Source organism: Amaranthus tricolor, chromosome 3 (genome assembly GCF_026212465.1).
Source record: "Amaranthus tricolor cultivar Red isolate AtriRed21 chromosome 3, ASM2621246v1, whole genome shotgun sequence".
Taxonomy (NCBI): Eukaryota; Viridiplantae; Streptophyta; class Magnoliopsida; order Caryophyllales; family Amaranthaceae; genus Amaranthus; species Amaranthus tricolor.
The window spans coordinates 2,389,236-2,413,483 of NC_080049.1; the positions used below are offsets into that span (position 1 = coordinate 2,389,236).

The 24,248-nt window shown below is 29.6% G+C and overlaps 2 protein-coding genes across 3 annotated transcripts; both read left to right on the forward strand.

Annotated features, from left to right (window-relative positions):
* Positions 1–3,918: 3,918 nt before the first annotated feature.
* LOC130808085 (horcolin-like) lies at positions 3,919–6,139 on the forward strand. Of its 2 annotated transcripts, XM_057673531.1 has the most exons (4): positions 3,919–4,073; positions 4,636–4,836; positions 4,980–5,240; positions 5,825–6,139. In XM_057673531.1, the coding sequence occupies exons 1-4, from the start codon at positions 4,053–4,055 to the stop codon at positions 5,846–5,848; spliced, it is 507 nt and encodes a 168-aa protein (XP_057529514.1). In that variant the 5' UTR covers positions 3,919–4,052; the 3' UTR covers positions 5,849–6,139. The 2 variants fall into 2 exon arrangements, with proteins under 2 accessions (XP_057529514.1, XP_057529513.1); XM_057673530.1 differs by having other exon boundaries at positions 3,929–4,073; positions 4,980–6,139.
* A 4,886-nt stretch (positions 6,140–11,025) lies between these two features.
* On the forward strand, positions 11,026–13,177 carry LOC130808088 (horcolin-like). The gene is made up of 4 exons (XM_057673534.1): positions 11,026–11,181; positions 11,699–11,899; positions 12,043–12,303; positions 12,959–13,177. Exons 1-4 carry the CDS (start codon positions 11,161–11,163, stop codon positions 12,980–12,982), a joined length of 507 nt encoding a protein of 168 aa, XP_057529517.1. The 5' UTR covers positions 11,026–11,160; the 3' UTR covers positions 12,983–13,177.
* Positions 13,178–24,248: the final 11,071 nt, after the last annotated feature.

Below are 24,248 nucleotides of genomic sequence, written 5' to 3' on the forward strand. Positions count from 1 at the left end.
TTGAAAGTGATGAGTATTTATAGGATGGATTCCAACGGCTCTCTAACGGCTCTCTAACGGCTAGTTTGGCTCAACGGTTCCATGGAACCGGTGGGCCGGTTCAACCGGACCGGTCCCGGTTCCGGTTCCGGTTCCGGTTCCATGGAACCGTTGAGCCGGTTCAACCGGACCGGTCCCGGTTCCGGTTCCAGAACCGGTTCCATGGAACCGTTGGACCGGTTCTCCCGGACCGGTTCCGGTTCCAACCCGCGGGTTTTTTGGCCCGGTTCACGACGGTTTTTTCCGGCGGTTTCACGGTTCCGGCGACTTTTTTCCGGCGGTTTCACGGTTTCGCGGTTCGGGGCGGTTCGGAACCTGTCGCAAACGGTTCCGGTTCCGGTTCCGGTTCCAAGCGGTTCGGGACCGGTTCGGTTCCGGGTAACCCGCCCCGTGGCCATGCCTAGCTGTAACCTAATATTTTTTTCTTGGAGGAAAACCTAATTGTTAGTGCAAATGTCAAATCGCCTAATACTTTAGGTAATTTTGATCACATTGTTGCTCTTTCAATGGCATAAATCACTAATGAGGATGATGAGAGTGCAAGAGGAAAAGATTGACATGAAGTAGGTGTTTCAAGGAAACAAAGAGGGGATTACAATAGAGTCTCCTTGACAAGGCGTTGACTGCTTTGATCACATTATTTATATTTTTGTATTTTTTTTTAAATTCTACGTGGTAGTATTAAACTTTCATGAAATGCTAGTGGTAGTATTTTTATAAGATTTTTTCACATGGTAGCATTTAGTTATGTCTCATTTAACTACCGTAGTATTTTCCGTTAAATTCTTATTAATTTCCGTTTAATTCACCATTTTGATATTTCTACCCTTATTAAGATTTGAGAGCGTTGATAAATAAAACGGTGAATTAAATGTCAAAATGGTGAATTAAACATTTGAGAGCATAAAAATGGTTTTGAGCAAATTATAAAAACAAAGGTAAAATTGTAAAAACGTCAAAATGATGAATTTAACGGAAATTGACCAGAATTTAATTAGAAAATGCTACGACAGTTAGATAAGGTATAAATTAGACACTAACATGTGGAAAAATCTTATAAAAATATTAGTACTAGACTTTCATGAAAATTCGATGCTAATCATGTCGAATTTTTTTTTTGTTTAAAAAAAATCATAACCATCAAAGGATAATATCCATACATAATAACAACAAAAATTTCATCATAGAATGTGATTCGTTTCTTTCTTATCTCAAGGAAAGATGAGAAAAAAGTTGTTATATACCATCGGGAATTCGGTATCATTTGACCAATTGGAGGAATCCACTTAAATAATTTTTTCAATGTATGAAAAAAAAAACTTCTAATTTATTTTTATAAGATTTTTTCACATGGTAGCATCTAGTTTATGCCTTATTTAACTACCGTAGTATTTTCCGTTAAATTCTTATTAATTTTTGTTTAATTCACCATTTTGATATTTCTACCCTTATTAAGATTTAAGAGCGTTGATAAATTAAACGGTGAATTAAATGTCAAAATGGTGAATTAAACATTTGAGAGCATAAAAATGGTTTAGAGCAAATTATACAAACAACAACCAACACTTAATAAGGATAAAATTGTAAAAACGTCAAAATGATGAATCAAACGAAAATTGACCAGAATTTAATAGAAAATTCTACGGCAGTTAGATAAGGCATAAATTAGATTTTACAATGTGGAAAAATCTTAAAAAACATTAGTACTAGGATTTCATGAAAGTTCAATGCATGTAGAATTTTTTTTTATTAAAAAAAGATCATAACCATAAAAACATAATATCCATACATAATAACAACAAAAATTTCATCATAGAATGTGATTCGTTTCTTTCTTATCTCAAGGAAAGATGAGAAAAAAGTTGTTATATACCATCGGGAATTCGGGATCATTTGACCAATTGGAGGAATCCACTTAAATAATTTTTTCAATGTATGAAAAAAATTACTTCTAATTTGAATAGTTTCATTTACGTAGCCAATTTATTTCTATTATTACTAATAGTAGTCATGAAGATTTGTATGTGTTCATAAAAGACCATTCAAATTCTAAAGGCCCTAAAAGAGTCAATTTAATTTTAACATCATAAATTTACAATTTAAAAACAGAGTTAAAAGCCAACTCGAATTCATAAATAGCCAAAAAAAAAAAAAAAAAAAAAAGTATGTTGCTTTTGTTATTTATGTTTAAATTCCATTGTACTTGGAAATTGGGGTATATGTTACTATAATCCCTGGCCCAGGCCCACTTATACGACTCATAATAACTTTATTCGATAGAAGGTAGTTACGTTGGTAAGACAAGTAGGTGTAGATATGAGTAGCTGTAGGCTATAGCTGTGAACACGCCTAATATCCTAATTAAAGAATTGTATTCTCTCTAAATTAGTTATTCGTAACTTTCTCTGTTTTTATTTGTTCTTCTTATTTATATTTTGTGTAGATTTTAATGCAAATTTATAAGTAAAATAATTTTAATTGTGAGTCTTTTAACAATTTTATAGTTAAAAATATAAATCGATACGAATCTATCAAGATCTCACATGAATATATTTTTTCATATACATTAATAAGATATCGTAGTGAAAGTTTAACACTAAAATCTGTAGATTTTATTTAAAAATAACATATAAAAACAGAGAAAATACATATTTTTTTTCTACAAATTCCCAAATTTCAAATTCTACGTTTTCATCCCACTCAAGGGAGCTTACCATTGATGTTTGAAAAATTGATTAAACATACTTAGAATCCTCATTCACAACAATATGTTATGATCTAAACAGGTAGTTTCGTTTATGATTGAGCATCAAAGCAAAAGATAAAAAGAAATCCTAAAACTTTAAGGTGTAATGTATAAAATTAGTAATACATATTTTTTTCTTATTATTGATATTTGAACTACTTTATATAAAGATCACATATAATTTATATTACTTAGCAAAAAATATAAATTTTATATAAATTTAAGTAAGGTTAATATCAATTTTATTCATGAAACTAATTTTTTAGACTCTAAGAAGTTTAAGATCTTAAACAGTAGTCCACTTTGCCTGATCTAAATAGAGGTATATATCTCGCATCTAAACAAGATAAGAAGGCTATTAAAATAGCAATTAATTGTAACGTGAATTATTTTATATTTCCTACCATTCCAAGTTAAATTATAAAATCAATAAATGTTTACCCAATTATATATTACGGACTATTATTTATACTCATATCTATTCACTATTTTTCAAATTCATATGCATATGTAATATTCCCTCTTATTCATTGATAATGAGACATTTTTTTATTGGGCCAATTCACTAAAATATACAATAATATACAATTTCTATTTTTGTCATTCTTTTTTACCCTTTTAACATTACTACAACAACACACTAACACATAAATATTAATATCCTTTATGGAAAAAGAGAGTTTTCCACTCACCTTTAAGTGGTCCTCCACCCCTCCTTGGTTTTGATGCAAAACCCAAATGTCTCATCTATAAATAGGAGGGAATATATGAATATAAATTCGAAAAGTGGTGAATAGATATGAGTATGAATAATACTCCATAATATATAGTTGGGTAAAATTTATTCATTTTATCATATTCACATTTTTTTTTCTTGTCGAATAACGTATAGATTAGTTGTGGTCCTAAAATAGTCGGGTTTATATTAGGTTATGTACATATCAAATCAACCTTTGAGTTATCCGTAGGTCGATATTAGAGAATTTTACAAGTTTACGGTTCTTTGTTGCCGTCCTATGCACAACAATATAATTTAAAGAAAAATTTATTCTTCGCGAATTTTTTTTTTAAAAATCCAAAATATAAAAAAAAATAATTAAAAAAAATTTGAAACAAAAAATTGAAGTACGACATCAAAAAAGAACTTATTCTTTGTCCCCTCTCTTGCACTATATATACTTGTTGCATCCTCCAAGATTCATAGCACAATACACCTACAATACCTTTCTGTTTTTGGCTTTGACTTTCATCTTTTTAAGCTAAAGAAATGGCTCAAGCATGCGCCCAGGTATGTACATATATATATGCTAATCATTATTTATTTATAAGATAGAAAATATTTTCCTATCAATTTGCTTAATGAAGATTAATCAGAAACAACTTTTTTGTTACCACTAAGTTAGGGTGGGAGCAAAATACACACCAACCTCGGAGTTCCTATTTATTTTATATGTTTTAGGTCTTAAAATAAGTAATTAGACTAAGTCCAAAGTAGTGTAAATCAACTTCGATTAATATTTGAGCCCCTTAGTTTATGGGTTTCTATGCAACTGGGCATCGTGCACATGACATAGTTACCCCAGGAGTAAGTTAATTACTAACAGGGGTATCATACAAGTAAGGTTGCGTTGCATCCAATATAAAATCTGATTCTAAGTGGAAGCCAGTTAATAGCATTGGAGTTATATAATGTTATACAGATCAATATATAACATATCATAGGGTTTACTATTAGCTTAAGATTTTGCTTGAGTTGATTTCTTGACATGTTATTACTTCTTAATTAAGATTAATCATTGATCTCTATCCCTAATATATATTGTTTAACTTTATATCATAAAATGTTGTAGAAACAAGAAGTCGTCAAGTACGGCCCTTATGGAAATCAATGTGTGAGTGAAAACTTCTCGATGAAAGTTGAAGGGTGTAAGTTCATAAAAGAAGTCATTGTGAGGCATGGATATATTGTTGATGCAATTGGGTTCGTTGTAGCCGATCCATGTGGTTCCGAAACCAACATGTTTGGTGGCGATGGTGGAAATGAATCAAAGGTTAGTAACAATGACTTGTTAAAAAATCAATTCAATCAAACATTTAAATTAACGTAATTTTCTCTCATCACGTAAGATTTTGAAACCATGCTCTGATTAACCAACATCTTTTCTTGATTTTTGTCTATGTTATTTTGTTGAAGATTGTGCTCAAGTGCGGTGAATTCATAACACAAATTAGTGGAACGTCGGGCGAGTATGCCTACGCTAACAACACCCGTCTTATATCAACAATCAAGATACACACTAATTTATGTCCCGGTGGATATGGACCATTTGGAACTGGGCAAGCAACCAAAAATGTTCAATCATTTGCATCTCCAATGCCATTAGACGGTCGCATTGTTGGGTTCTTTGGAAATGCTCAAGGATACCTCCTTTCTCTTGGTATCTATGCTGAAAAGGTAATATTTATTCATTCTCCTCATCATAACATAGCCTATTTTATGATCAATCAAATATATTTCAAATCTATACAAGAAAATATTTTTAGCGTAGTTTATTTAGAGTTTAAAGAAGTGTTCAAAATGATCGATAATATAAATCATAATATTACAATGTATTTAAACTGTAAAAGAAATACACAAAATATCATTTCCTTCGTTTTTTTTGTTTTTCACGTTTATTTTTGCAAATTTTTAAAATAATTTTTTAGTCTCTATAAATATGTATCAAAAAATTATAAAAAATTATAATTAACAAGTATATGTTAAGACGAATCTACCCACCGCGATCTCACATGAATATATTTATCTTCTATATATGTCCCAAAAACCTTAATCAAAATTCATTTCCTTAAAATGAAATATTCTAGATAAGAAGAACATTAGAAAACAGAAAGAATATATAGAATAAAAGTCATACCTATAACAACGATTACATGTAATCAATATATCATTCAAGACTGATGTTGATTGGTTCGTTGATCTTATTTATCTCTATCAATTACTATACTCGATGTAATATTCAACTAATATTTTTATTTCAGCCCCTACTCAAGCAGGGATGTTAAGAACACACGTCCTTAGCGTAGTTGGAGCTTATGACTGTCATGGGCCGTGTGCAACAATAGATGGTCAAGTAGGCTCATGTTTATGTCTTGCTAATAAAAGGTTTCCAGCATAGCCATGGAACTGTGTTATGTATTATGTTTCATGTTTGAGTGTCGTTATGACTTTATCTTTTATTTTCGTATGTTTTTGTTTAATACTAAGCCACATTTGCTTAGTGGCCATGTATGATCTGATATATTGTATGTGATTGTAATCAATTTTAGCCTTCCTAATTAGTCAAATTCCCATAAGGACAGTATGTCTAATTTAGTGCTTACCTAAGGGCAGACAGTTTTGAGGTGTGTGGGGATGCATAACCGCCATAGCTGTTCAAAGCAGACCCGATGATCCGATATCCACCTAATCTTAAAATTGAACCCGACTTTAACTCGGCTTCAAAATGAATTCAAAATTATGTAAAAATTAATGTGGACATAACCAACCTGAAACAATTGACTCGAAATTAAACCGATAACTTGAATAATTAACATCTTTACCAACCACACAAATCTCCCAAAACTACAGGGCTTTATATTTAAAAAATCATATGGAAATAATCATACTATTAACTAAAAGAACTGAAAATTCTATGTGGCAACCTTTCAAAGATATGCCACATGAAATAATCAAATTAATTAATTGCTATATTTATTAAACTAAATAAGGTAAAGTTGATTTTGTTTTATTAAACTAAAATCAATCCACCTATTATACTATTAACTAAAAGAACTGAAAAATTTTATATGACATCTTTCTAAAGATTTGCCACATGGAATATTCAAATTAATTAATTGTTATATTTATTAAACTAAATTGAGTAAATTAATAAATTGCATTTGATCTTGACTAATATCTCTACCATTAAATTATTTTTACTAGCATTTATTTATAGCTAATTGAGTAAATTAGAAAATATATATACAACATCATATATTATCGATAAAATCTAAAATTAAAAAGTTAATTTATACATAAAACTATCAAAATCTAGTGTTTTTACAGCATAATATCTCTGGCGTTATTTTTTGTAATATATATATTTATATATGCCGATACTTAAAAAAAACGTGCAATTAAACAGATTTCCACAATAATTTTGTAATAATGTAGAATAAATGGTCAGGGTTTTACTTAACATATTAATTTTTATAGGACTATAAATTCCTTTTGATTACATTTTTTTTCTCTCCATTCTTTTATTTCTTTCCAAAGCAACCATTTGACTCCCAAACATATTCTCTAACATCATTTTATTTTTACTCATTTTTATTTCTTTCCAAAGCAACCATTTAACTCCCAAACATATTCTCTTACATCATTTTATTTTTACTCATTCATTAAACATCAATATTTAATTACCAATTTAATTCATAAAAATAAACAACATTTTTTTTCTTGATTTCTTAACCCATCAAACTTTTACACTTTTCTATTATTAATAGCCATCAACCCATTAATTTTTTAATTTTTTTGTTGTTAATTAGAGATAAAATTTAATATTTAACAAGTTAATTTAAGTTATTTTTAAAAAATCAATGTTGATGTAGTTAGGAATTGTATTGAGTTTTTATTTTATCTAAGTAGTTAAACTAAAATTATATTAAATTTTATTTTAGTTTAAGCAGATTTTTCTTATTATTATAAAAAAAAACCCTTAATTTTAAAAATTCGTGAAAAATAAACAGAATTTTAAAATTCATCACTCTGGCCCTCATCAACTTCAAAACATTTGAAACACGAATGATAGTACAAATGGTGTTTTGGTTCATTGGGCTACAAGTGTGCACAAGTTATATAAGTATCTTCCTACAAAAATTTTAATTTATCATTATTATTTTTCATAAATAATTTGCAAAATGTTATCTAAAATGCTTTAATCTATAATCTATCTATAACTATTACTAAAATAAAATACTACTGACATCATCATTTTTTATAATTGCTTACGTGTCACTTTCTTATGATAAGTTTTCCCTCTAAAATGCAATGATGATGTCATTGTTATTATGATGATCTTTGACTTTACTGTTTTTGAATTTTGAGTATAATAATTTATATTGATTATTTTTTTTACAGTTAGGTAACATCATTTAATGTATTACAAAATTATATACTACATATTACATTTATTTTAATTATTTATAAAATCTTTTCAATTTTATTTATTAAATGGTTATTATTTAGTGTTTTGGATATTTTGAGATGGTTAAAACATAATATACTTTTTTTAGAATTTATTTTTGTTATTTATACTCTTGGTTACTTAAATGCGATGTTTAATTCTATTATGGTTTATGTTGTGACTATCTTTATATAAGTCACTTATATTTTTTATGAGAAAAATAATATATTTTTCGTTTGAACCATTATAAAATAATTTTACATATTTCTATGTTTTTATATTTGATTTTAAAATGTGCTATTAATAGTAGTAATGTTTAATATAAATTAATGTAATAGTTATTTTTGTCAGCAAAAATTAGTATGTCATTTTTTATTAAAAAACACATAAGTTCGTAATTTATACTTCAGATACGAACCATTTGCTCTTTTATTCAAAATAAAAAAAAAGCATGAATATAATTATATTAAATGTGTGATAAATTTTTTATATTTTGTTGTGATTTTTATTTGTCATGAATTAAATTTTCACAATCACATGTGCTCACAATATAAAATATGATATAATGTACGTAATGTATACAACTGTTAAAAGTAAATAAAATATAACTATAATATATACAACCGTTGAAAGTAAATGAAATATAACTATAATGGTTTATGGAATTTTAATATTCATGATACAATATTGGTGTATTATAAAACAACGCAAAAGATATAAACTTAGCTTGGACATAAATATATCACAAGTATGTGAATATGTCCATATTAATTATCAAAAATTTAGAGTGGTTAATAATTATACAAACCCAAAATGAAGGATTCTCATATTTTTCATTTTATATATATCACCAAGTATTATGATTTTGTATATTTTTCATTTTAATTACATAGGACCTTTTTAAAATCGAGAATGATAATAATATTTTTTATGTCGATTTGAGTTCTCACCATATAACCCAAATATATTATAGTTTTTAATTTGTGTAGAGCAAACTTAAAGAGACAATGAAAATATAGGTTTAGCTAACATTATTATATCGGTCTATTTTGTAGGTAATATTTTTTCTTAGAGGAAACTCTAGTTGTTTCATTAATATATAGTTGAATGAGTTCAACTTGAGTTAAATTTGAGCTCAAGTCGAATGAGTCCACAATTATGCAGTCTACATTAAAGAAGTGAACTTGAGCTCAAGTTTGAGTGAGTTCATCATTTGTGAGTGATATTTTATTAATATGTAGTTGAATAGTTAATGAATTATAATACACTTCAAAACACTATTTTTATTGTTATATTTATTTTGTTCATCAAAGCATTGGTGTTTTGCCTTTGTGTATCAACCAGGGGCGAAGCTACATTGGGGCTGAGGGAGGTCAGGTCATCTTGCCGAAAATACAGTCCTTTGTATTTTTAACTTTGGCCCCTTACGAATGTATGATATATAATTTAAAGAGTGAAAAAAAATAACTAAAATTACTATAGCTAAATGATTTTTGGAGCAATTATTTTGCCAAAGGTTAAGGGATCAAATCCTAATTGAAACAATTGAGTATTGATTCAATAAACTAATAAATTTATATATTATATTGTCATTACTCTCTATCACTTATAATTTTGAATTCATCTGTTTTAGTGTGAGTTTATATTTTTGTTATCTTAATTTTAATAGTTGTTTTGTTTGGAGACTAACTAGGCAAAAAATAGAGTCAAAAACACTTGTTTTTTTTCAAAAGCGATAATTATAGGGAAATTTCAACTCTATTTGTTGAATATATTTTTTGTTATGATTCAAGTTAAATTCTGTATATAGGGTTTAAAAATTTTCATAATTTAACTAGTTTTTATATAATAAATAATTTGCTAGTATATCGACGAAATCCTAGCTTTGCCCCCGGTATCCATACTTAATTTTTTTTCATCCTTTTGCACCTAATCTCATCATTTGAGGGTCAGAGATCCTTTCCTTTTAATTGGTATCAGAGAGTTAGTTTTTTAGGGGTATTAAATGAGGAAAAGCTTGAATTTTGGTTGAGGATAGATGAAAGAAGTGAACATGTGTTTAGGGGCTTGTTGCCATTAATTAGGATTTTTTAAACCTCTAAGAAGAGAATAAAATTAAAAAACTAAAGGAAATAGAGAAAAGTTGATTAAATGTTTTAGACCGAGAATATATTATTTTATTGAATAATAAAGTTAATGATGAAAAAATAAAGACTATAAGCATTCAAAAATATATAAATAAAAAATGTTTGCAGAAAAAAAATAAAGACTAGAAACATCATTAATATTAAAACAAAGTTAGTGAAAAACATGTAAAAATAATGAGCATTTTAAAATATTAAAATAAATTTAGTAATGGAAGATATATGTGGACCATAAATATTAAAAAAATATATTAAATTTCGGTGACTAAAGCTTAATTGTATCTAAAAAAATAAAAATTCTTTTAATGCATATATGAGCAAATTAAATTAAATGTGTAAAATAAAAAAATAACAAAAAAGAAAGGGGTGATAACGATTCCAGATTCCGTATAGACAAGACAAAAGTAACAAAGGGGAGAGCATCACCTGTCATCATTATCTAAACATGCAAAACGCTTATACGGAATTTTTAAAATAAAACAAGATTCAAATTCTTCAAACCCTAATATCCATAAATAATATTTAAAAAGATTTCTTTATAGAATGTGATTCGTTTCCTTTTTAAAAGAACCATCGGAGGAATCTAGTTTAATAATTTTTATAATGTACGCAACAAAAAGAAGTTTTCTAATTTTAGAAATCCATTTTATTTTTATTTTCTTATTAGGTCAAATCATTTTTAAATATTTCATTTCCATTTTGTATAAGTTAATTTAAATAATTTACTTTTAGTAATCTTAACATTTTTACAAGGTAGTTCAAAAAATAAAAATAATGCAAATTAATTGAATATTAGATGGCAGTTCATGCAAAATGAGTGAGATAGAGAGAGTATAAATGATTTGTTTAACTGAATATTAAACAAATAAGTGATCAAAAGAACTTATTCTTTGTCCCCTCGCTTACACTATATATACTCGTTCCATCCTCCAGAGTTCATAGCACAATACACCTACAATACCTTTTAAGTTTTCGGCTTTGATTTTCATCTTTTTAAGCTAAGAAAATGGCTCAAGCATGTGCCCAGGTATATATATATTTTTTGCTAATCATCATTTATATATAAGATTGAAAATATTTTTAATCAAGTTGCTTAGTTAAGATTAATTGAAAGCAACCTCTTTGTTATTACAAATTCAGGGGTATTGATACATCTATATTTTGCTTATCATTATTTAATTTATAAGATAGAAAATATTTTTCATCAATTTACTTAATTAAGATTAATCGAAAACACCCTCTTCGTTATTAAGATTAAAGGGTCCTATGCAATTAGGCACCTTACACATGTCATAATCACCCCTGCACTAAGTTACTAATAGAGGTATAGTACTGGTAAGGTTGCATGTATCCAACTCAAAATCTCATTTTAAGTATTTTAAGTGAGAGTTATTGGGGTTATAAAATATTTTTATTGTTGGTTTTTTTTTTTTTTTTGAGATATTTTTGTTGTTGATTAGTTAAGACTAATCATTATTGATTAGTTAAAACCATATATCCTCTTAATATCCATTGTTTAACATTATTATCATAAAATGTTGTAGAAACAAGAAGTCGTCAAGTACGGCCCTTATGGAAATCAATGTGTGAGTGAAAACTTCTCGATGAAAGTTGAAGGGTGTAAGTTCATCAAAGAAGTCATTGTGAGGCATGGATATATTGTTGATGCAATTGGGTTCGTTGTAGCCGATCCATGTGGTTCCGAAACCAACATGTTTGGTGGCGATGGTGGAAATGAATCAAAGGTTAGTAACAATGACTTGTTAAAAAATCAATTCAATCAAACATTTAAATTAACGTAATTTTCTCTCATCACGTAAGATTTTGAAACCATGCTCTGATTAACCAACATCTTTTCTTGATTTTTGTCTATGTTATTTTGTTGAAGATTGTGCTCAAGTGCGGTGAATTCATAACACAAATTAGTGGAACGTCGGGCGAGTATGCCTACGCTAACAACACCCGTCTTATATCAACAATCAAGATACACACTAATTTATGTCCCGGTGGATATGGACCATTTGGAACTGGGCAAGCAACCAAAAATGTTCAATCATTTGCATCTCCAATGCCATTAGACGGTCGCATTGTTGGGTTCTTTGGAAATGCTCAAGGATACCTCCTTTCTCTTGGTATCTATGCTGAAAAGGTAATATTTATTCATTCTCCTCATCATAACATAGCCTATTTTATCATAAATCAAATATATTTCAAATTTATAAAAGAAAATACTTTTAGCGTTCACAAGAGTTTATTTAGAGTTTAAAGAAGTATATAAAATGTTGATCGTATAAATCACAATATTACAATGTATTTAAACTTTAAAAGAAATACCTAAAATATTACGCACTTTTGTTGGTTTTTGTTTTTTCAATTTACTTTTTACACAGTTTAAAAAAGAATTTTAGCCTCTTTAATTTATACACACATCATAAAAAACTATTAAAATGTAAAATAGTACACATTAAGGTGAACCTAACGAGCGAGATCGTACATAGATATATTTTTCTTCTGATCTGATATGTTTCAAAAAATATAGTCAAATTTCTTTTTCCTTAAAGTGCGATATTCTAAATAGGAAGAATATTAGAAAATAGAGAAAATATATAGAATAAAACAAATACTTACAATAAAAATAAATATTAATTATTATCCAAATAATTGGAATATTTTATTTTCAAATATTATCAAGAGAATCAATACATAAATTAAGACTTATTTTGATTGAATCGTTAATTTTATCTATTTCTATCAGTTACTCCTTTTATACTCGATCTAATATTCAACTAATATTTTTATTTCAGCCCCTACTCAAGCAGGGATGTTAAGAACACACGCCCTTAGCGTGGTTGGAGCTTATGACTGTCATGGGCCGTGTGCAACAATAAAAGGTTTCCAGCATAGCCATGGAACTGTGTTATGTACTTTGTTTCATGTTTGAGTCTCGTTACGACTTTTATCTTTTATTTTCGTGTGTTTTTGTTTAATAATAAGCCACATTTGCTTAGTGGCCCTTTCATATACGATCTATTCTGTGTGATTGTAATCAAGTTTGACCTACCTAATTAGTTAAATTCCATTGAGGATAGTACGTCCATTTTTGTGGTTCGCCACGGGTGGGCGGTTTCGAGGTAGGGTGTGTGGGTGTCCTACGTGTCCAAAATAGACCAGATAATTCGATATGGATCCAATATTGAAAGTGAACCCAACTTTGACCAACTTCAAAATAAATTCAACACTAGGTAAAAACTAAGTACATAAGATACGATTTTAAACCGACCTGAAACAACTAACAAAGAAATTGACCTTACGACCCGAACATCCACCTAATTTACCAACTGCAAAGAGCTCCTAAAACTAAAGAGCCTCGTATTTTTTAAAAAAAATCATACTAAGAAAATATTATAATAATATAGAATAGATGGATAGAGTTTATTTAACATATTAATGGTCATAAGGCGATAAAATCCAATTGAATATATTTTTGTTCTATCTTTTCTTTTATTTCTTGACAAAGCAACCATTTCACTTCCCAACATCTCCTCTTGTATCATTTTTTACTCATTCATTAAGCATCAATAATGATCAACTTAATTCATAAAAATAATCATCTTATTTCTTAATTTTTAATCTATCAAATTTTTACACTTTTCTATTATTAGCCATCAAATCAACACTTTTTTCTCTTTCTTGATAATTGAAGATGAAATTTAACTTTTAACAACTTAATTTATGTTATATTTATAAAATCAATATTTATGTAGTTAGGAATAGTTTGAGTCTTTATTTAATTATAGTAATTAAAATTAAAATTGTATTAGGTTTGTATTTTAGTTTAAGTAAATCTCTCTTTATGATTACGAAAGACTCTAATTTTAGATATTCAAAAATAAATAAATAGGACCTTATAATTTTTTTGCTCTGCTCTACATCAACTTAAAAATATTTGAAACACGAATGATAACACCAATAATGGTGTTTTGGTTCAATGGCTTCAATTGTGCAAATTACATTATGAAAAATGCTAAATTTATTACCAGTCACATATATGAGTATTTGCAATGACAATATACAAGATTCCAAACGATCACTATATCGTCTTATATTATTCTTATAAAAGTCTTTTTTTTTAGGCAAAATGTTAAAAAACTACCTAACATAAACCCCATTTTGCAAATAACTACCTTAAATAAAAATTTTTGCAAAAAACTACCTTACATAATCCATTTTTTTGCAAAAGAGTACCTTGTAACGGAATTTGGCGTTTGACCGGCATTTTTAACCGTTGACCATCACGTGCCTTGCACGTGGTCCCTTTATTAATCTAAAATCGTCTTCTTTTCAATTCAGAGCATTCGAAGTACTGCTTTCATTCCTTCTTCTTCGCAGCGAAGAACCCTAAATCTTCTTCGTTTCAATTCACAGCTTTCTTTCATTCACCTTGCATTCGAATCTCTAATTCATTCAAAGATCATCGTTTTCTTCCAATTAATCAGCTATGTCTTCTTGTTCTTCAAGCGAAAATTCTTCAATTGAAAAATGTGGGTGTGGAGTTCCCTTTGCAAGAAGGGTTTCATGGACCAAGGAAAATCCTGGAAGAAGGTTTAATACTTGCGTTTTTTATGATCCTGATACAAAATCGAGGGGTTGCAAAAAGTTTAAATGGGTTGATGAACCTGAAATGGCTGTTTGGCAAAGAAAACTCACTAACAAGCTTGTGGAGGAAAAGCGACAATTGGCAACCGAAATCAAGATTTTGACATCAAGGATATCTTGCTTGGAACATGAAAAGGAACAAGCTTTTTCAGAAATTAAAATGATTAAGAAGAAATGGATGAATGAGAGGGAGCATGGAAATCATATTAAAAGCTTTGTATTAGGGTTTTTGTTTTGTTTTCTGTTGGTGTTTCTTGTAAAAATCAAGATTTCTGTTGGTGTTTTGTAACATTGATTTGGATATTGTAACATGATGATGATGAATGAATGAATTAACTTTTTAGTCAAGGCTGTGCTGTGCTGTGTTTTTCTGTTGGTGTTTTTTGTTCTGTGCTGTGCCAATTGTTGTTGTTGGTCTTGATTTGGATATTAGCGTAATTGTTGGTGTTTTCTGTGCTGTGCTGTGTATTAGTCAAGGATGCACAACCTGATTCAAACACATGATCAGTTCATTACTGATTCAAACACATTGCTGCACAACCTGAAATGGCTGATTTTAGTTCAATTACTGATTAGTCAAGGCTCACTTTTGCTCCACATGATCAGTTCATTACTGATTCAAACACATTGCTGCACAACACAATTAATGATTTGCTGCATACTGATTCAATTTGTTGATTCAAACACATTACTGATTCAAACACATTTGCTGCACATATTCAACTTCAGTAGGTATTGATTCAAACACACAGTACAACTGATTCCAATAATGATTTGATTACATCTAGTTCAAGATAGTACATTCTGAACATTGAACACTAAAATTAGTCAAGGCTCAATTGCTGTGCTGTGCTGTGTATTAGTCAAGGCTCAATTGCATTGAACACTAAAATTATGAACATTGAACACTAAAATTATGTGCTGTGTACATATTCTGTTGGTGATGTGTTTGATGATCAGTTCAAAATCAACATTGAACACTAAAATGAATGAATTAATACATGCTGCATACTTATGAACATTGAATTGTTTTGCTGAACATTGAACATACTCATGAACTTAGGACCATTGCTGCACATGATCAGTTCGAAGGATCCTGATACAACTGATCAGTTCAATTCTTTTGCACCACATGATCAGTTCATTACTGATTCAAACACAATTCAAACACATTTGCACCACATGATCAGTTCATTCTGAATGATCAGTACAGCAATGATCAGTACAATTAATTCAACATAGTACAATTAACTAAATTGTTGAGATCAGCAATGATCAGTACAGCAATGATCAGTTCATTTGCTAAAATACAATTAACTAAATCCAACAAGGTTTAGTACAGCAACTTAATTCAACATAGTACAATTATGACCAGTATTTGCTGTGTGTTTGCTGATGAACTGATGAACTGATGTGTTTGATGATCAGTTCAACATTGAACACTAAACATGCTGCATTAATACATGGCTCACTTGCATACTTATGAACACTAAACATGGCTCTCTTGCATACATGCTGCATACTAAACATTGAACACTAAACGTTGCTGCATTAATACATTGATCAGTTCAAATCAAACACATTGATCAGTTCATGAATAACACATTACTGATTTGATTCAAAAACAGAAACTGATAGTACACATTGTTGCACATTACTGATCAGTTCAAACAGCAGCACATCTACTTCATTTAAATCGACAATTTCAGTTCAATGAACATTGAACATTGCTGCACATATCAGTTCATTGAACACAGAAACATTGTTGATTTGCTGATTTGCTGATTTGCTGATAGTACAGAAACATTGCTGCACATGATCAGTTCAAACACAGAAACATTGCATACTGATTCAATTTGCTGATTCAAACTTTGGATACATCAACACAATTCAAACACATTTGCACCACATGATCAGTACATTCTGAATGAATCAACTTAAGTATTCAAACACATAGTACAGCAACATTACATTCTTAGTTCAACATTCATTTGCTAAAATACAATTAACTAAATTCAACATTACAGGGTACAGCAACTTAATTCAACATAGTACAAGTCTATATTTGACTATTTTGATCCATTACACATGAAGTAGATGCATTTAACTGCGTTTGTTGTTGACCACTGGAGCTAGGCACATCATTCGTTGTAGATTGTTGAGTAGAAGAGGTTCCCATTTTAGGCCTTCCACCTTTTGACTGGGTCTTTGTTGGTGGTGGTTTCGGTGGATTCTTGCAGCCCTTTTTGTAGTGACCTAGGTCACCGCAATTACCACATCTCCGTTGCTTGAATTCTTTAACTTTGGATACATCACTCTTACCTCCTTTACCTTCACCAACTTCCTTCTTTCTCTTCCTCTTGTTAGGCCTTCCAGGCATCTTTCGATATGGTGGAGGAAGTGGTTTGGCTAAAGTGGTTGTTGGCCACATTTTCCATACCTTGTTGTAGGCTCTGGCTGCACTCCAAAAGTGTTGTTTGAACAACTCTCCTGGGAACTTGATCTTGAAGTTCGCCCATATATGTCTACAGCAGAACCTAATTTCACATTCAGGAACCACTGAGTTCAAAGCTTCAACCAAACCCTGCATTTTACACAAGTTTTTTTAGGGTTATAACATTAGTTACATTTGAAACAAGAAACGTATTAACAAGAAATTACCTTTTGCCTATCGCTCATGAAGGTGAAAGCTTCACCTTCTGCTTGAATCCAACTACTCGATGCAGTTACCGACCTAAGGTCTTCCACCAGAAGATTTAGAAACCAAATCCATGTTTCTACATTTTCAGTTTCAACCACAGCCCATGCAATGGGAAAGATATTATTGTTCCCATCTTTACCAACAGCAGTCAACAAAACCCCAGGGAATTTTCCCTTCAGATGTGCCCCATCAACACCTATAATAGGCCTACAACCAGCTACAAACCCCTCCTTACACGCTGTCAAGCATATATACATCCTTTGGAACAAAGGTGGGGGTGTGTCTATTCCAATGCATTTAACGATTGTTGTGCTTCCTGGATTAAACGTCCTTATTGCTTCCGCATAATCCCAAACCCTGCTATACTCTTCACTAGCATCACCATATAGCATTTTCATTGCAATTCTTTTAGCCATGTAACACTTAGAATACTTCACTTCACAACCTAACTCTCTATTAACCCGTTTCTTAAATGCCTTTAATTCCCAAGTTGGATTGTCCCTCCAATCATCTATGTATTTCTCAGCTAAATACAAAGCGGTGACTTTCTTATTTTGGTGTTGGTGACCACATGTGTGGTTTGGAAAATAACTCCTTATTTGAACTGTCTCCTCATCTTTCAATTTCACGGCATGAACCTTAAAATAACACTTCTTCTCCTTCCCACAAACACAGTTCACAATTCTACCTTTCAATTTCATGCAATCGCATCTGTTGTAGCAATACACACTGATCCTATTTGTACCATTATGCAGGTAATAATAATTGTAACCACATTCAATAGCATGGTACCTTAGTGCTTTTCTAAACACATATGTCGAAGGAAACTTAAGGCCTAAAGACAAATTAATCTTACCCTTGAAATCAACCTCAGGGTTGAATGTAGGATAGCTGCATATACCTTCCTCATCATCATTCAAGGCACTCAAATCATAATCATCAGACTGCGGTTCATCATCATTAAAGTACATGTCTGTGTTGTTTTGCTCATCAACCTCCTTATCTAATATCAACCTAATTTCCTCATCATCTATAAACACATCATCAAGACCATAAACTACATTTTCCGCAAACAAATCAGAATCATCCTCATATTCATCTTCATTAACACATGTATAATCATCATCACTACTACTATCCTCAACCTCATCAGCATTACCATCTACATTTGCTAAAACCAACTCAGAACTTTCAATCAAGACATCATCTACCCTTACATTACCCACCTCAGTTGACAACTCACACTGCTTCTTTTTCGAATCAATGGCTTTTTTACGGATTGTCAATTTCTTCATCTTAGCTAATTCTTACGGATTGATATAGCTAATTTTAAGAACCCTAATACAGTATTCAGATACAACAACAATCAAATTACAAATTAAAAGATATGAAACAACAAATTCAAATACAAAAAACGCTGCAGGAGGAAGCAAATCTGAAAACGAAAAAATTTAAAATTATAACTAAGATGCAACAAAGAAGAACAAAACCATAATTAATTTGTAGTACATACCGGATTTGCTTAGAAATTCCAATGAACTTGATCTTACGAGCTGGATGGGAGCGAAATGAGAAGGTGAAAGCTTCAGGAAGAATGGCTGGAAGAGAGCAGGATTGAGTGCTGTGAATTTGGGAGAAAGGAGAATTAGGTTAATAAGGGTAACACGTGACTGGCACGTGCTGGTCAACGTCAAAATTACCGGTCAAACGCCTAATTCCGTTACAAGGTAGTCTTTTGCAAAATATTGTATTATGTAAGGTAGTTTTTTGCAAAATTTTTTATTTAAGGTAGTTATTTGCAAAGTTGGGTTTATGTTAGGTATTTTTTTAACATTTTGCCTTTTTTTTAATTATAGACAATTTAAGTTGCAGTCTCGAGAGTGGTTAGTAAATTAAAATGGTTTCAAAATAATCATTTGTGACCAAGATAGTAAAATATGTCATTGTATTGAGTATGTAAAAGACAAAAGTGTCTATTTTTCCATTCTTGTATGATGATCAATTCTGAAAATCACAATTCAGCTCGTTTGGTTGTTGATAGTAAATAGTTGTGACTTGTAGTGTAATTTTCGTGAGATGTATCATGTCCTAATCATGGTAATGAGAAGTTGATATATCATAAAAAAATTGTTTATAGTTTTTCATTACCATCTAATATTATATAACCAAATATCATAATACATTGGAATAAATTTATGGAGAAAATAAAACGACTTTGTATGATGCGATGCAGATGACATATATCGCCCTTTTTATTTTATAGTGGCAGTGACATAAGATTATTATTGTGATTTTTTACTTACAGGTAAATTTGGAATAATGACATGTTTTTGGTCTATTCATTTTACAAACAAAATTTTTGCCAAAATTTTTATTAATTTAATTCAACATGTTAGTGCTACCCATAATTTTGAGTTGTGTATCCGCCACTGCTGGTCGCTTATAGCGTATGATAATCTAATGTTATTATTTATATATTTAAATATTTCAAATAATAAACATTTTTTCTTTATTATTAATAATTTATTAATTTATGAATTTGGCAATTAACACAATAGGCCCTAGTAAAAGAAAAAAAAATAATAAATAATTTCTTAATTGCTCTTTTAAAAATTTTATTATTTATATACTTCACTTCCGTTATATTTTGTTGATACCATACACAGACCCATCATACTAGAAAATTATTGACTCAAACTTAAATTTGTCGGGGCTGAGTTTAGGGTGCTTTATGGAACATAATTTAATTGTTTATTTTTTATTTTGTTACATTTTAAAGTTTTAAATAAGTCGTATATGAGTGTAAAATGAGTCCAAACAAATATATAATATGTTTTGAATTATTTTAAAATTTATTTTTCATTTTAAAGTTATTTGTGTGATGCGACATTCAACCCACGATGAATTTATTCGATAAACTTAGCCATACAAAGATAAGTTAGCATTTATGCATTTTCTTTATATTTGCGCCATGTATATCTTGATAGACTACATTACAGATGCCTTATAAATTGATGGATAGACAACAACATCCATGATATTGAAAGGTGCAAATAATATAGGGCATCAATATCTACGGTTAGATTGAGGTTTCTCAATCAAACCTAAAAATTGGAAAACTTAAATCACATCATAAAGTCCATGAAAGGATTATAGAGAGCTTTCCAACATGATAATATTTGCCCGATTCCGACACTGTACCCAAGCAAGAAATGAGGGTTGTTTAAAGTTTGTCAATCACAAGATAATCAACTAGTCGTCGCTTTATAAAGTTTGTCAGTGGCTAGATAAGCGACTAGTCATCTCTTAAAGAGTGACGACTTGTTGCATAGCCTTTGGAAGGAGAAACAAGTCACCACTTTCCAAGCGACGACTCGCTGTCTTTGTTCTAGGTTTTCCCTTACATCTTTCTTTCCATGTCTTAGTGTTTGCCTTTTTATTTATTTTATTTAGTTTTTTTAGGTTAATTTTTAAAGTTTTTGGGAAGATTGTTTTTCCATGTAACCTATTAATTTATCTTTTAAAATTTGAACTTGATTGAGTCAAGCAGTTGAACTTGAATGCTTAACTAATTTCCAAAAAATAGCACTACTATAATTTTATTTGAATTTCAAACGACAGTTCAAAATCTTACTCAATATTTCTAAACAAGTCTAAATTTGTTGAAAACTTAAATTGCATAAATAATTATATGGATTTGTCTACAAATAAATATATAAGGTCTTCAAGATTTAGATGAGAACAAGACATATAGCTACCAAAAGCTTTCAAGTACTATTCAATTGTTTGGAAGCTCTTCTTTTAAATATCTTATTACTTTATCAAAATTTTATATTTTAAGTTAGAGATCGAGTTTTCTAATAAACCCTCAAGGGCAATGCTTATTAAAATGTTGTTTTTAAATATAGTGTTGATGTTTTATTTTTTATCAAAAGGATATTGTTAGATTGTTCTTTAGAAGAAGACCAGACGTGTATAGAAGATAAAGTGATCTTCTAGTAGTGATCTAAGAATTCAAGAATTAATAAAAGGGGTTTGAATTTGACAAATCAAGAGAACCATATGAGCTCCTAGCATTCCAAGAAAAACGTCATGAACAGGATTCACTGCTCACTGACTATGCCCCTCGTTCAAGCCACACTTCTGCTCGTTTGAGCACCTAAAAAACTGAGCTATTATTTTGCTTGTTCAAGCACCAACTATACTCGTTCAAGCACTTCTCTTTTGAGCGTTGTGTCGGCTTCTAATGTCATCAATCGTTCAAGAAAAGATGCTTCTTTGTATGCCTTGTAAGAGCACATTGTTTAGTGCTCGTAAGAGCATATTTGTTTAATACCAAATCATTGTTTATAATATATTTGCGCCATTAAGTGAGCAAAAGCTTGAAGTCTGGTTGAGGAAAGATGGTAGTTAATATGTGTTAGAAGGCTTCTTGAAGCCATTAGGATTTCTTGAAATTATTGGAGTCAGTTGAAATCTTTGGTGAGAGAAAATAGTGGAATATCACTCGACGAAAATTTAAAAAGTTCAAATTGTTATATTCTGTATATATATTATCTTATTGAATAAAAAGTTAATGAAGTAAAAAATGCAGATTATAAGCCATAAAAATATATAAAATAATAAAGTTAATGGAAAACTTATAGGGACTAGAAACATTAAAAATGTTATATATATTTAGTGGGAAACATGTGCAAACCACATATAGAGATTATAAAAATGTTAAAATAAATTTAGTTGCTAAAAGATAAATAAGGACCATAAGCACAATAAAATATTAACATTAAGGTAGTAATTAAAATTAATTATTTACAAAATTATAATATAATTTTTGAAAAAACATTAATAAATAAGACTGAGAATATCAAATAAGTACCAAATTGATATCACGCAGGTAAACACCTATTGTCTCATTAACATGCCAAATTCTGTATAGACAAGACAAAAGTAACAAATGGGGAGTACCAAATCCACATGTTATTGATCATTATCTAAACATACAAACATTTTTTAGGATTTTTTTTAATTCCACGTGGTAGTATTAAACTTTCATAAAATGCTAGCGGTAGCACTTTTATAAGATTTTTTCACATTGTGGCATTCAATTTATGTCTTATTTAACTATCGAAGTATTTTCTGTTAAATTCTTGTTAATTTCCGTTTAATACACCATGTTGATATTTCTACTCTTATCAAGATTTGAGAGCGTTGATAAATTAAATGGTGAATTAAATGTCAAAATGGTGAATTAAACATTTGAGAGCATAAAAAAGGTAAAAAACAAATTATAAAAACAACAACCAACACTTATAAGGGTAAAATTGTAGAAACGTCAAAATGATGAATTGAACGGAAATTGACATAAATTTAATAGAAAATGCTACAGCAGTTAGATAAGGCATAAACTAAATGTTACCACGTAAAAAAATCTTACAAAAATACTACTACTCGCATTTCATGAAAGTGGATGCTACCCCATAGAAATTTTTTTTATAAAAAAAAAACAGAGATCATTACCATCAAAACATAATATCCATACATGATAACACCAAAAATTTCATCATAGAATGTGATTCGTTTCTTTCTTATCTCAAGGAAAGATGAGAAAAAAGTTGTTATATACCATCGGGAATTCGGTATCATTTGACCAATTGGAGGAATCCACTTAAATAATTTTTTCAATGTATGAAAGAAAAACTTCTAATTTGAATAGTTTCATTTATATAGCCCTTATTGTATTTCTATGAACCCTTAAAAAATTTTTATGTTATTCTTGCGAAATTAAATTTTTATAAATTATAAGTAATATAAGTACAATAACAAATTGATTTTACGTATAAAAAAGCGCAACTAGTGTGGATAATAGGAATTTATATTATAATAGTTCACCCTTTGAGAAAGAGAACAAACAAATAAGAAAATTACATTTGGTAGGCGACGAATATCCATGTATTAGAATTTTGATAGTTTTATTTGTCTTTTTTCTATATGGCTTTTAATTAATTTATTTATTTATTTTTATTTGCTACTCATCTTTTTGCCTATTTTTGTGCTATTAATTTATTTATTTGATTATTTATTTATTTACCGTTTCTATTTATGTTTACTGTTTTTATTCATTGTACTTCTTTATGCTAATGGTTGAACGCTACAATTTTGCTTGTGTTTTGAGTCATAGGTTTTATTTATGAGGGATCTTTGTTACTCATATTTTTCTCCTTGTAGGGCTCTCTTTATTTAGAGGTATAATTGACCGCACCTTCTCTTTGGAGGAATTACGGATATGAATTGTCGTTAACTTCTTCAACACAAACCCTATTATATTTTCAAATGAAATACTGTGTTGATGACATAACTATATATGACTATTACACTTAAGAGGCACATGTCCACTACAAAGAAAACGCACTAATACTGACTAGCCAAAATAGTCGGAGATTAGTCGGCATAGCTCTATACCGACTAATCTCGGACTGTTTTGAACTGTATGCACAAAATGGTAGGTAAATTATTCTAAACTTATGTATTATTGATTGAATCTATTAAAACCCTTATTATTTATCATTCTCATCCCTAAATTTTTGATGTCTAATATAATTGTGCGGTTGTAGTGTTTTTTGTTCTAAAGTCTGATGCATTTATCAAATGTTGGTCTTACTGTTACATACCCAATTCAAGATAAAACAAATGAAATATGAAGATAAAAATAATATATTACAAAATGGATAAAAACACGA

Coding starts and splice junctions, on each gene's coding strand:
- LOC130808088 (XM_057673534.1), top strand. CDS start 11,161: ATGGCTCAAGCATGTGCCCAG. Junction 11,182..11,698: donor TGGCTCAAGCATGTGCCCAG/GTATATATATAT, acceptor AAAATGTTGTAG/AAACAAGAAGTCGTCAAGTA. Junction 12,304..12,958: donor TTGGTATCTATGCTGAAAAG/GTAATATTTATT, acceptor TTTTTATTTCAG/CCCCTACTCAAGCAGGGATG.
- LOC130808085 (XM_057673530.1), top strand. CDS start 4,053: ATGGCTCAAGCATGCGCCCAG. Junction 4,074..4,635: donor TGGCTCAAGCATGCGCCCAG/GTATGTACATAT, acceptor AAAATGTTGTAG/AAACAAGAAGTCGTCAAGTA. Junction 4,837..4,979: donor ATGGTGGAAATGAATCAAAG/GTTAGTAACAAT, acceptor ATTTTGTTGAAG/ATTGTGCTCAAGTGCGGTGA.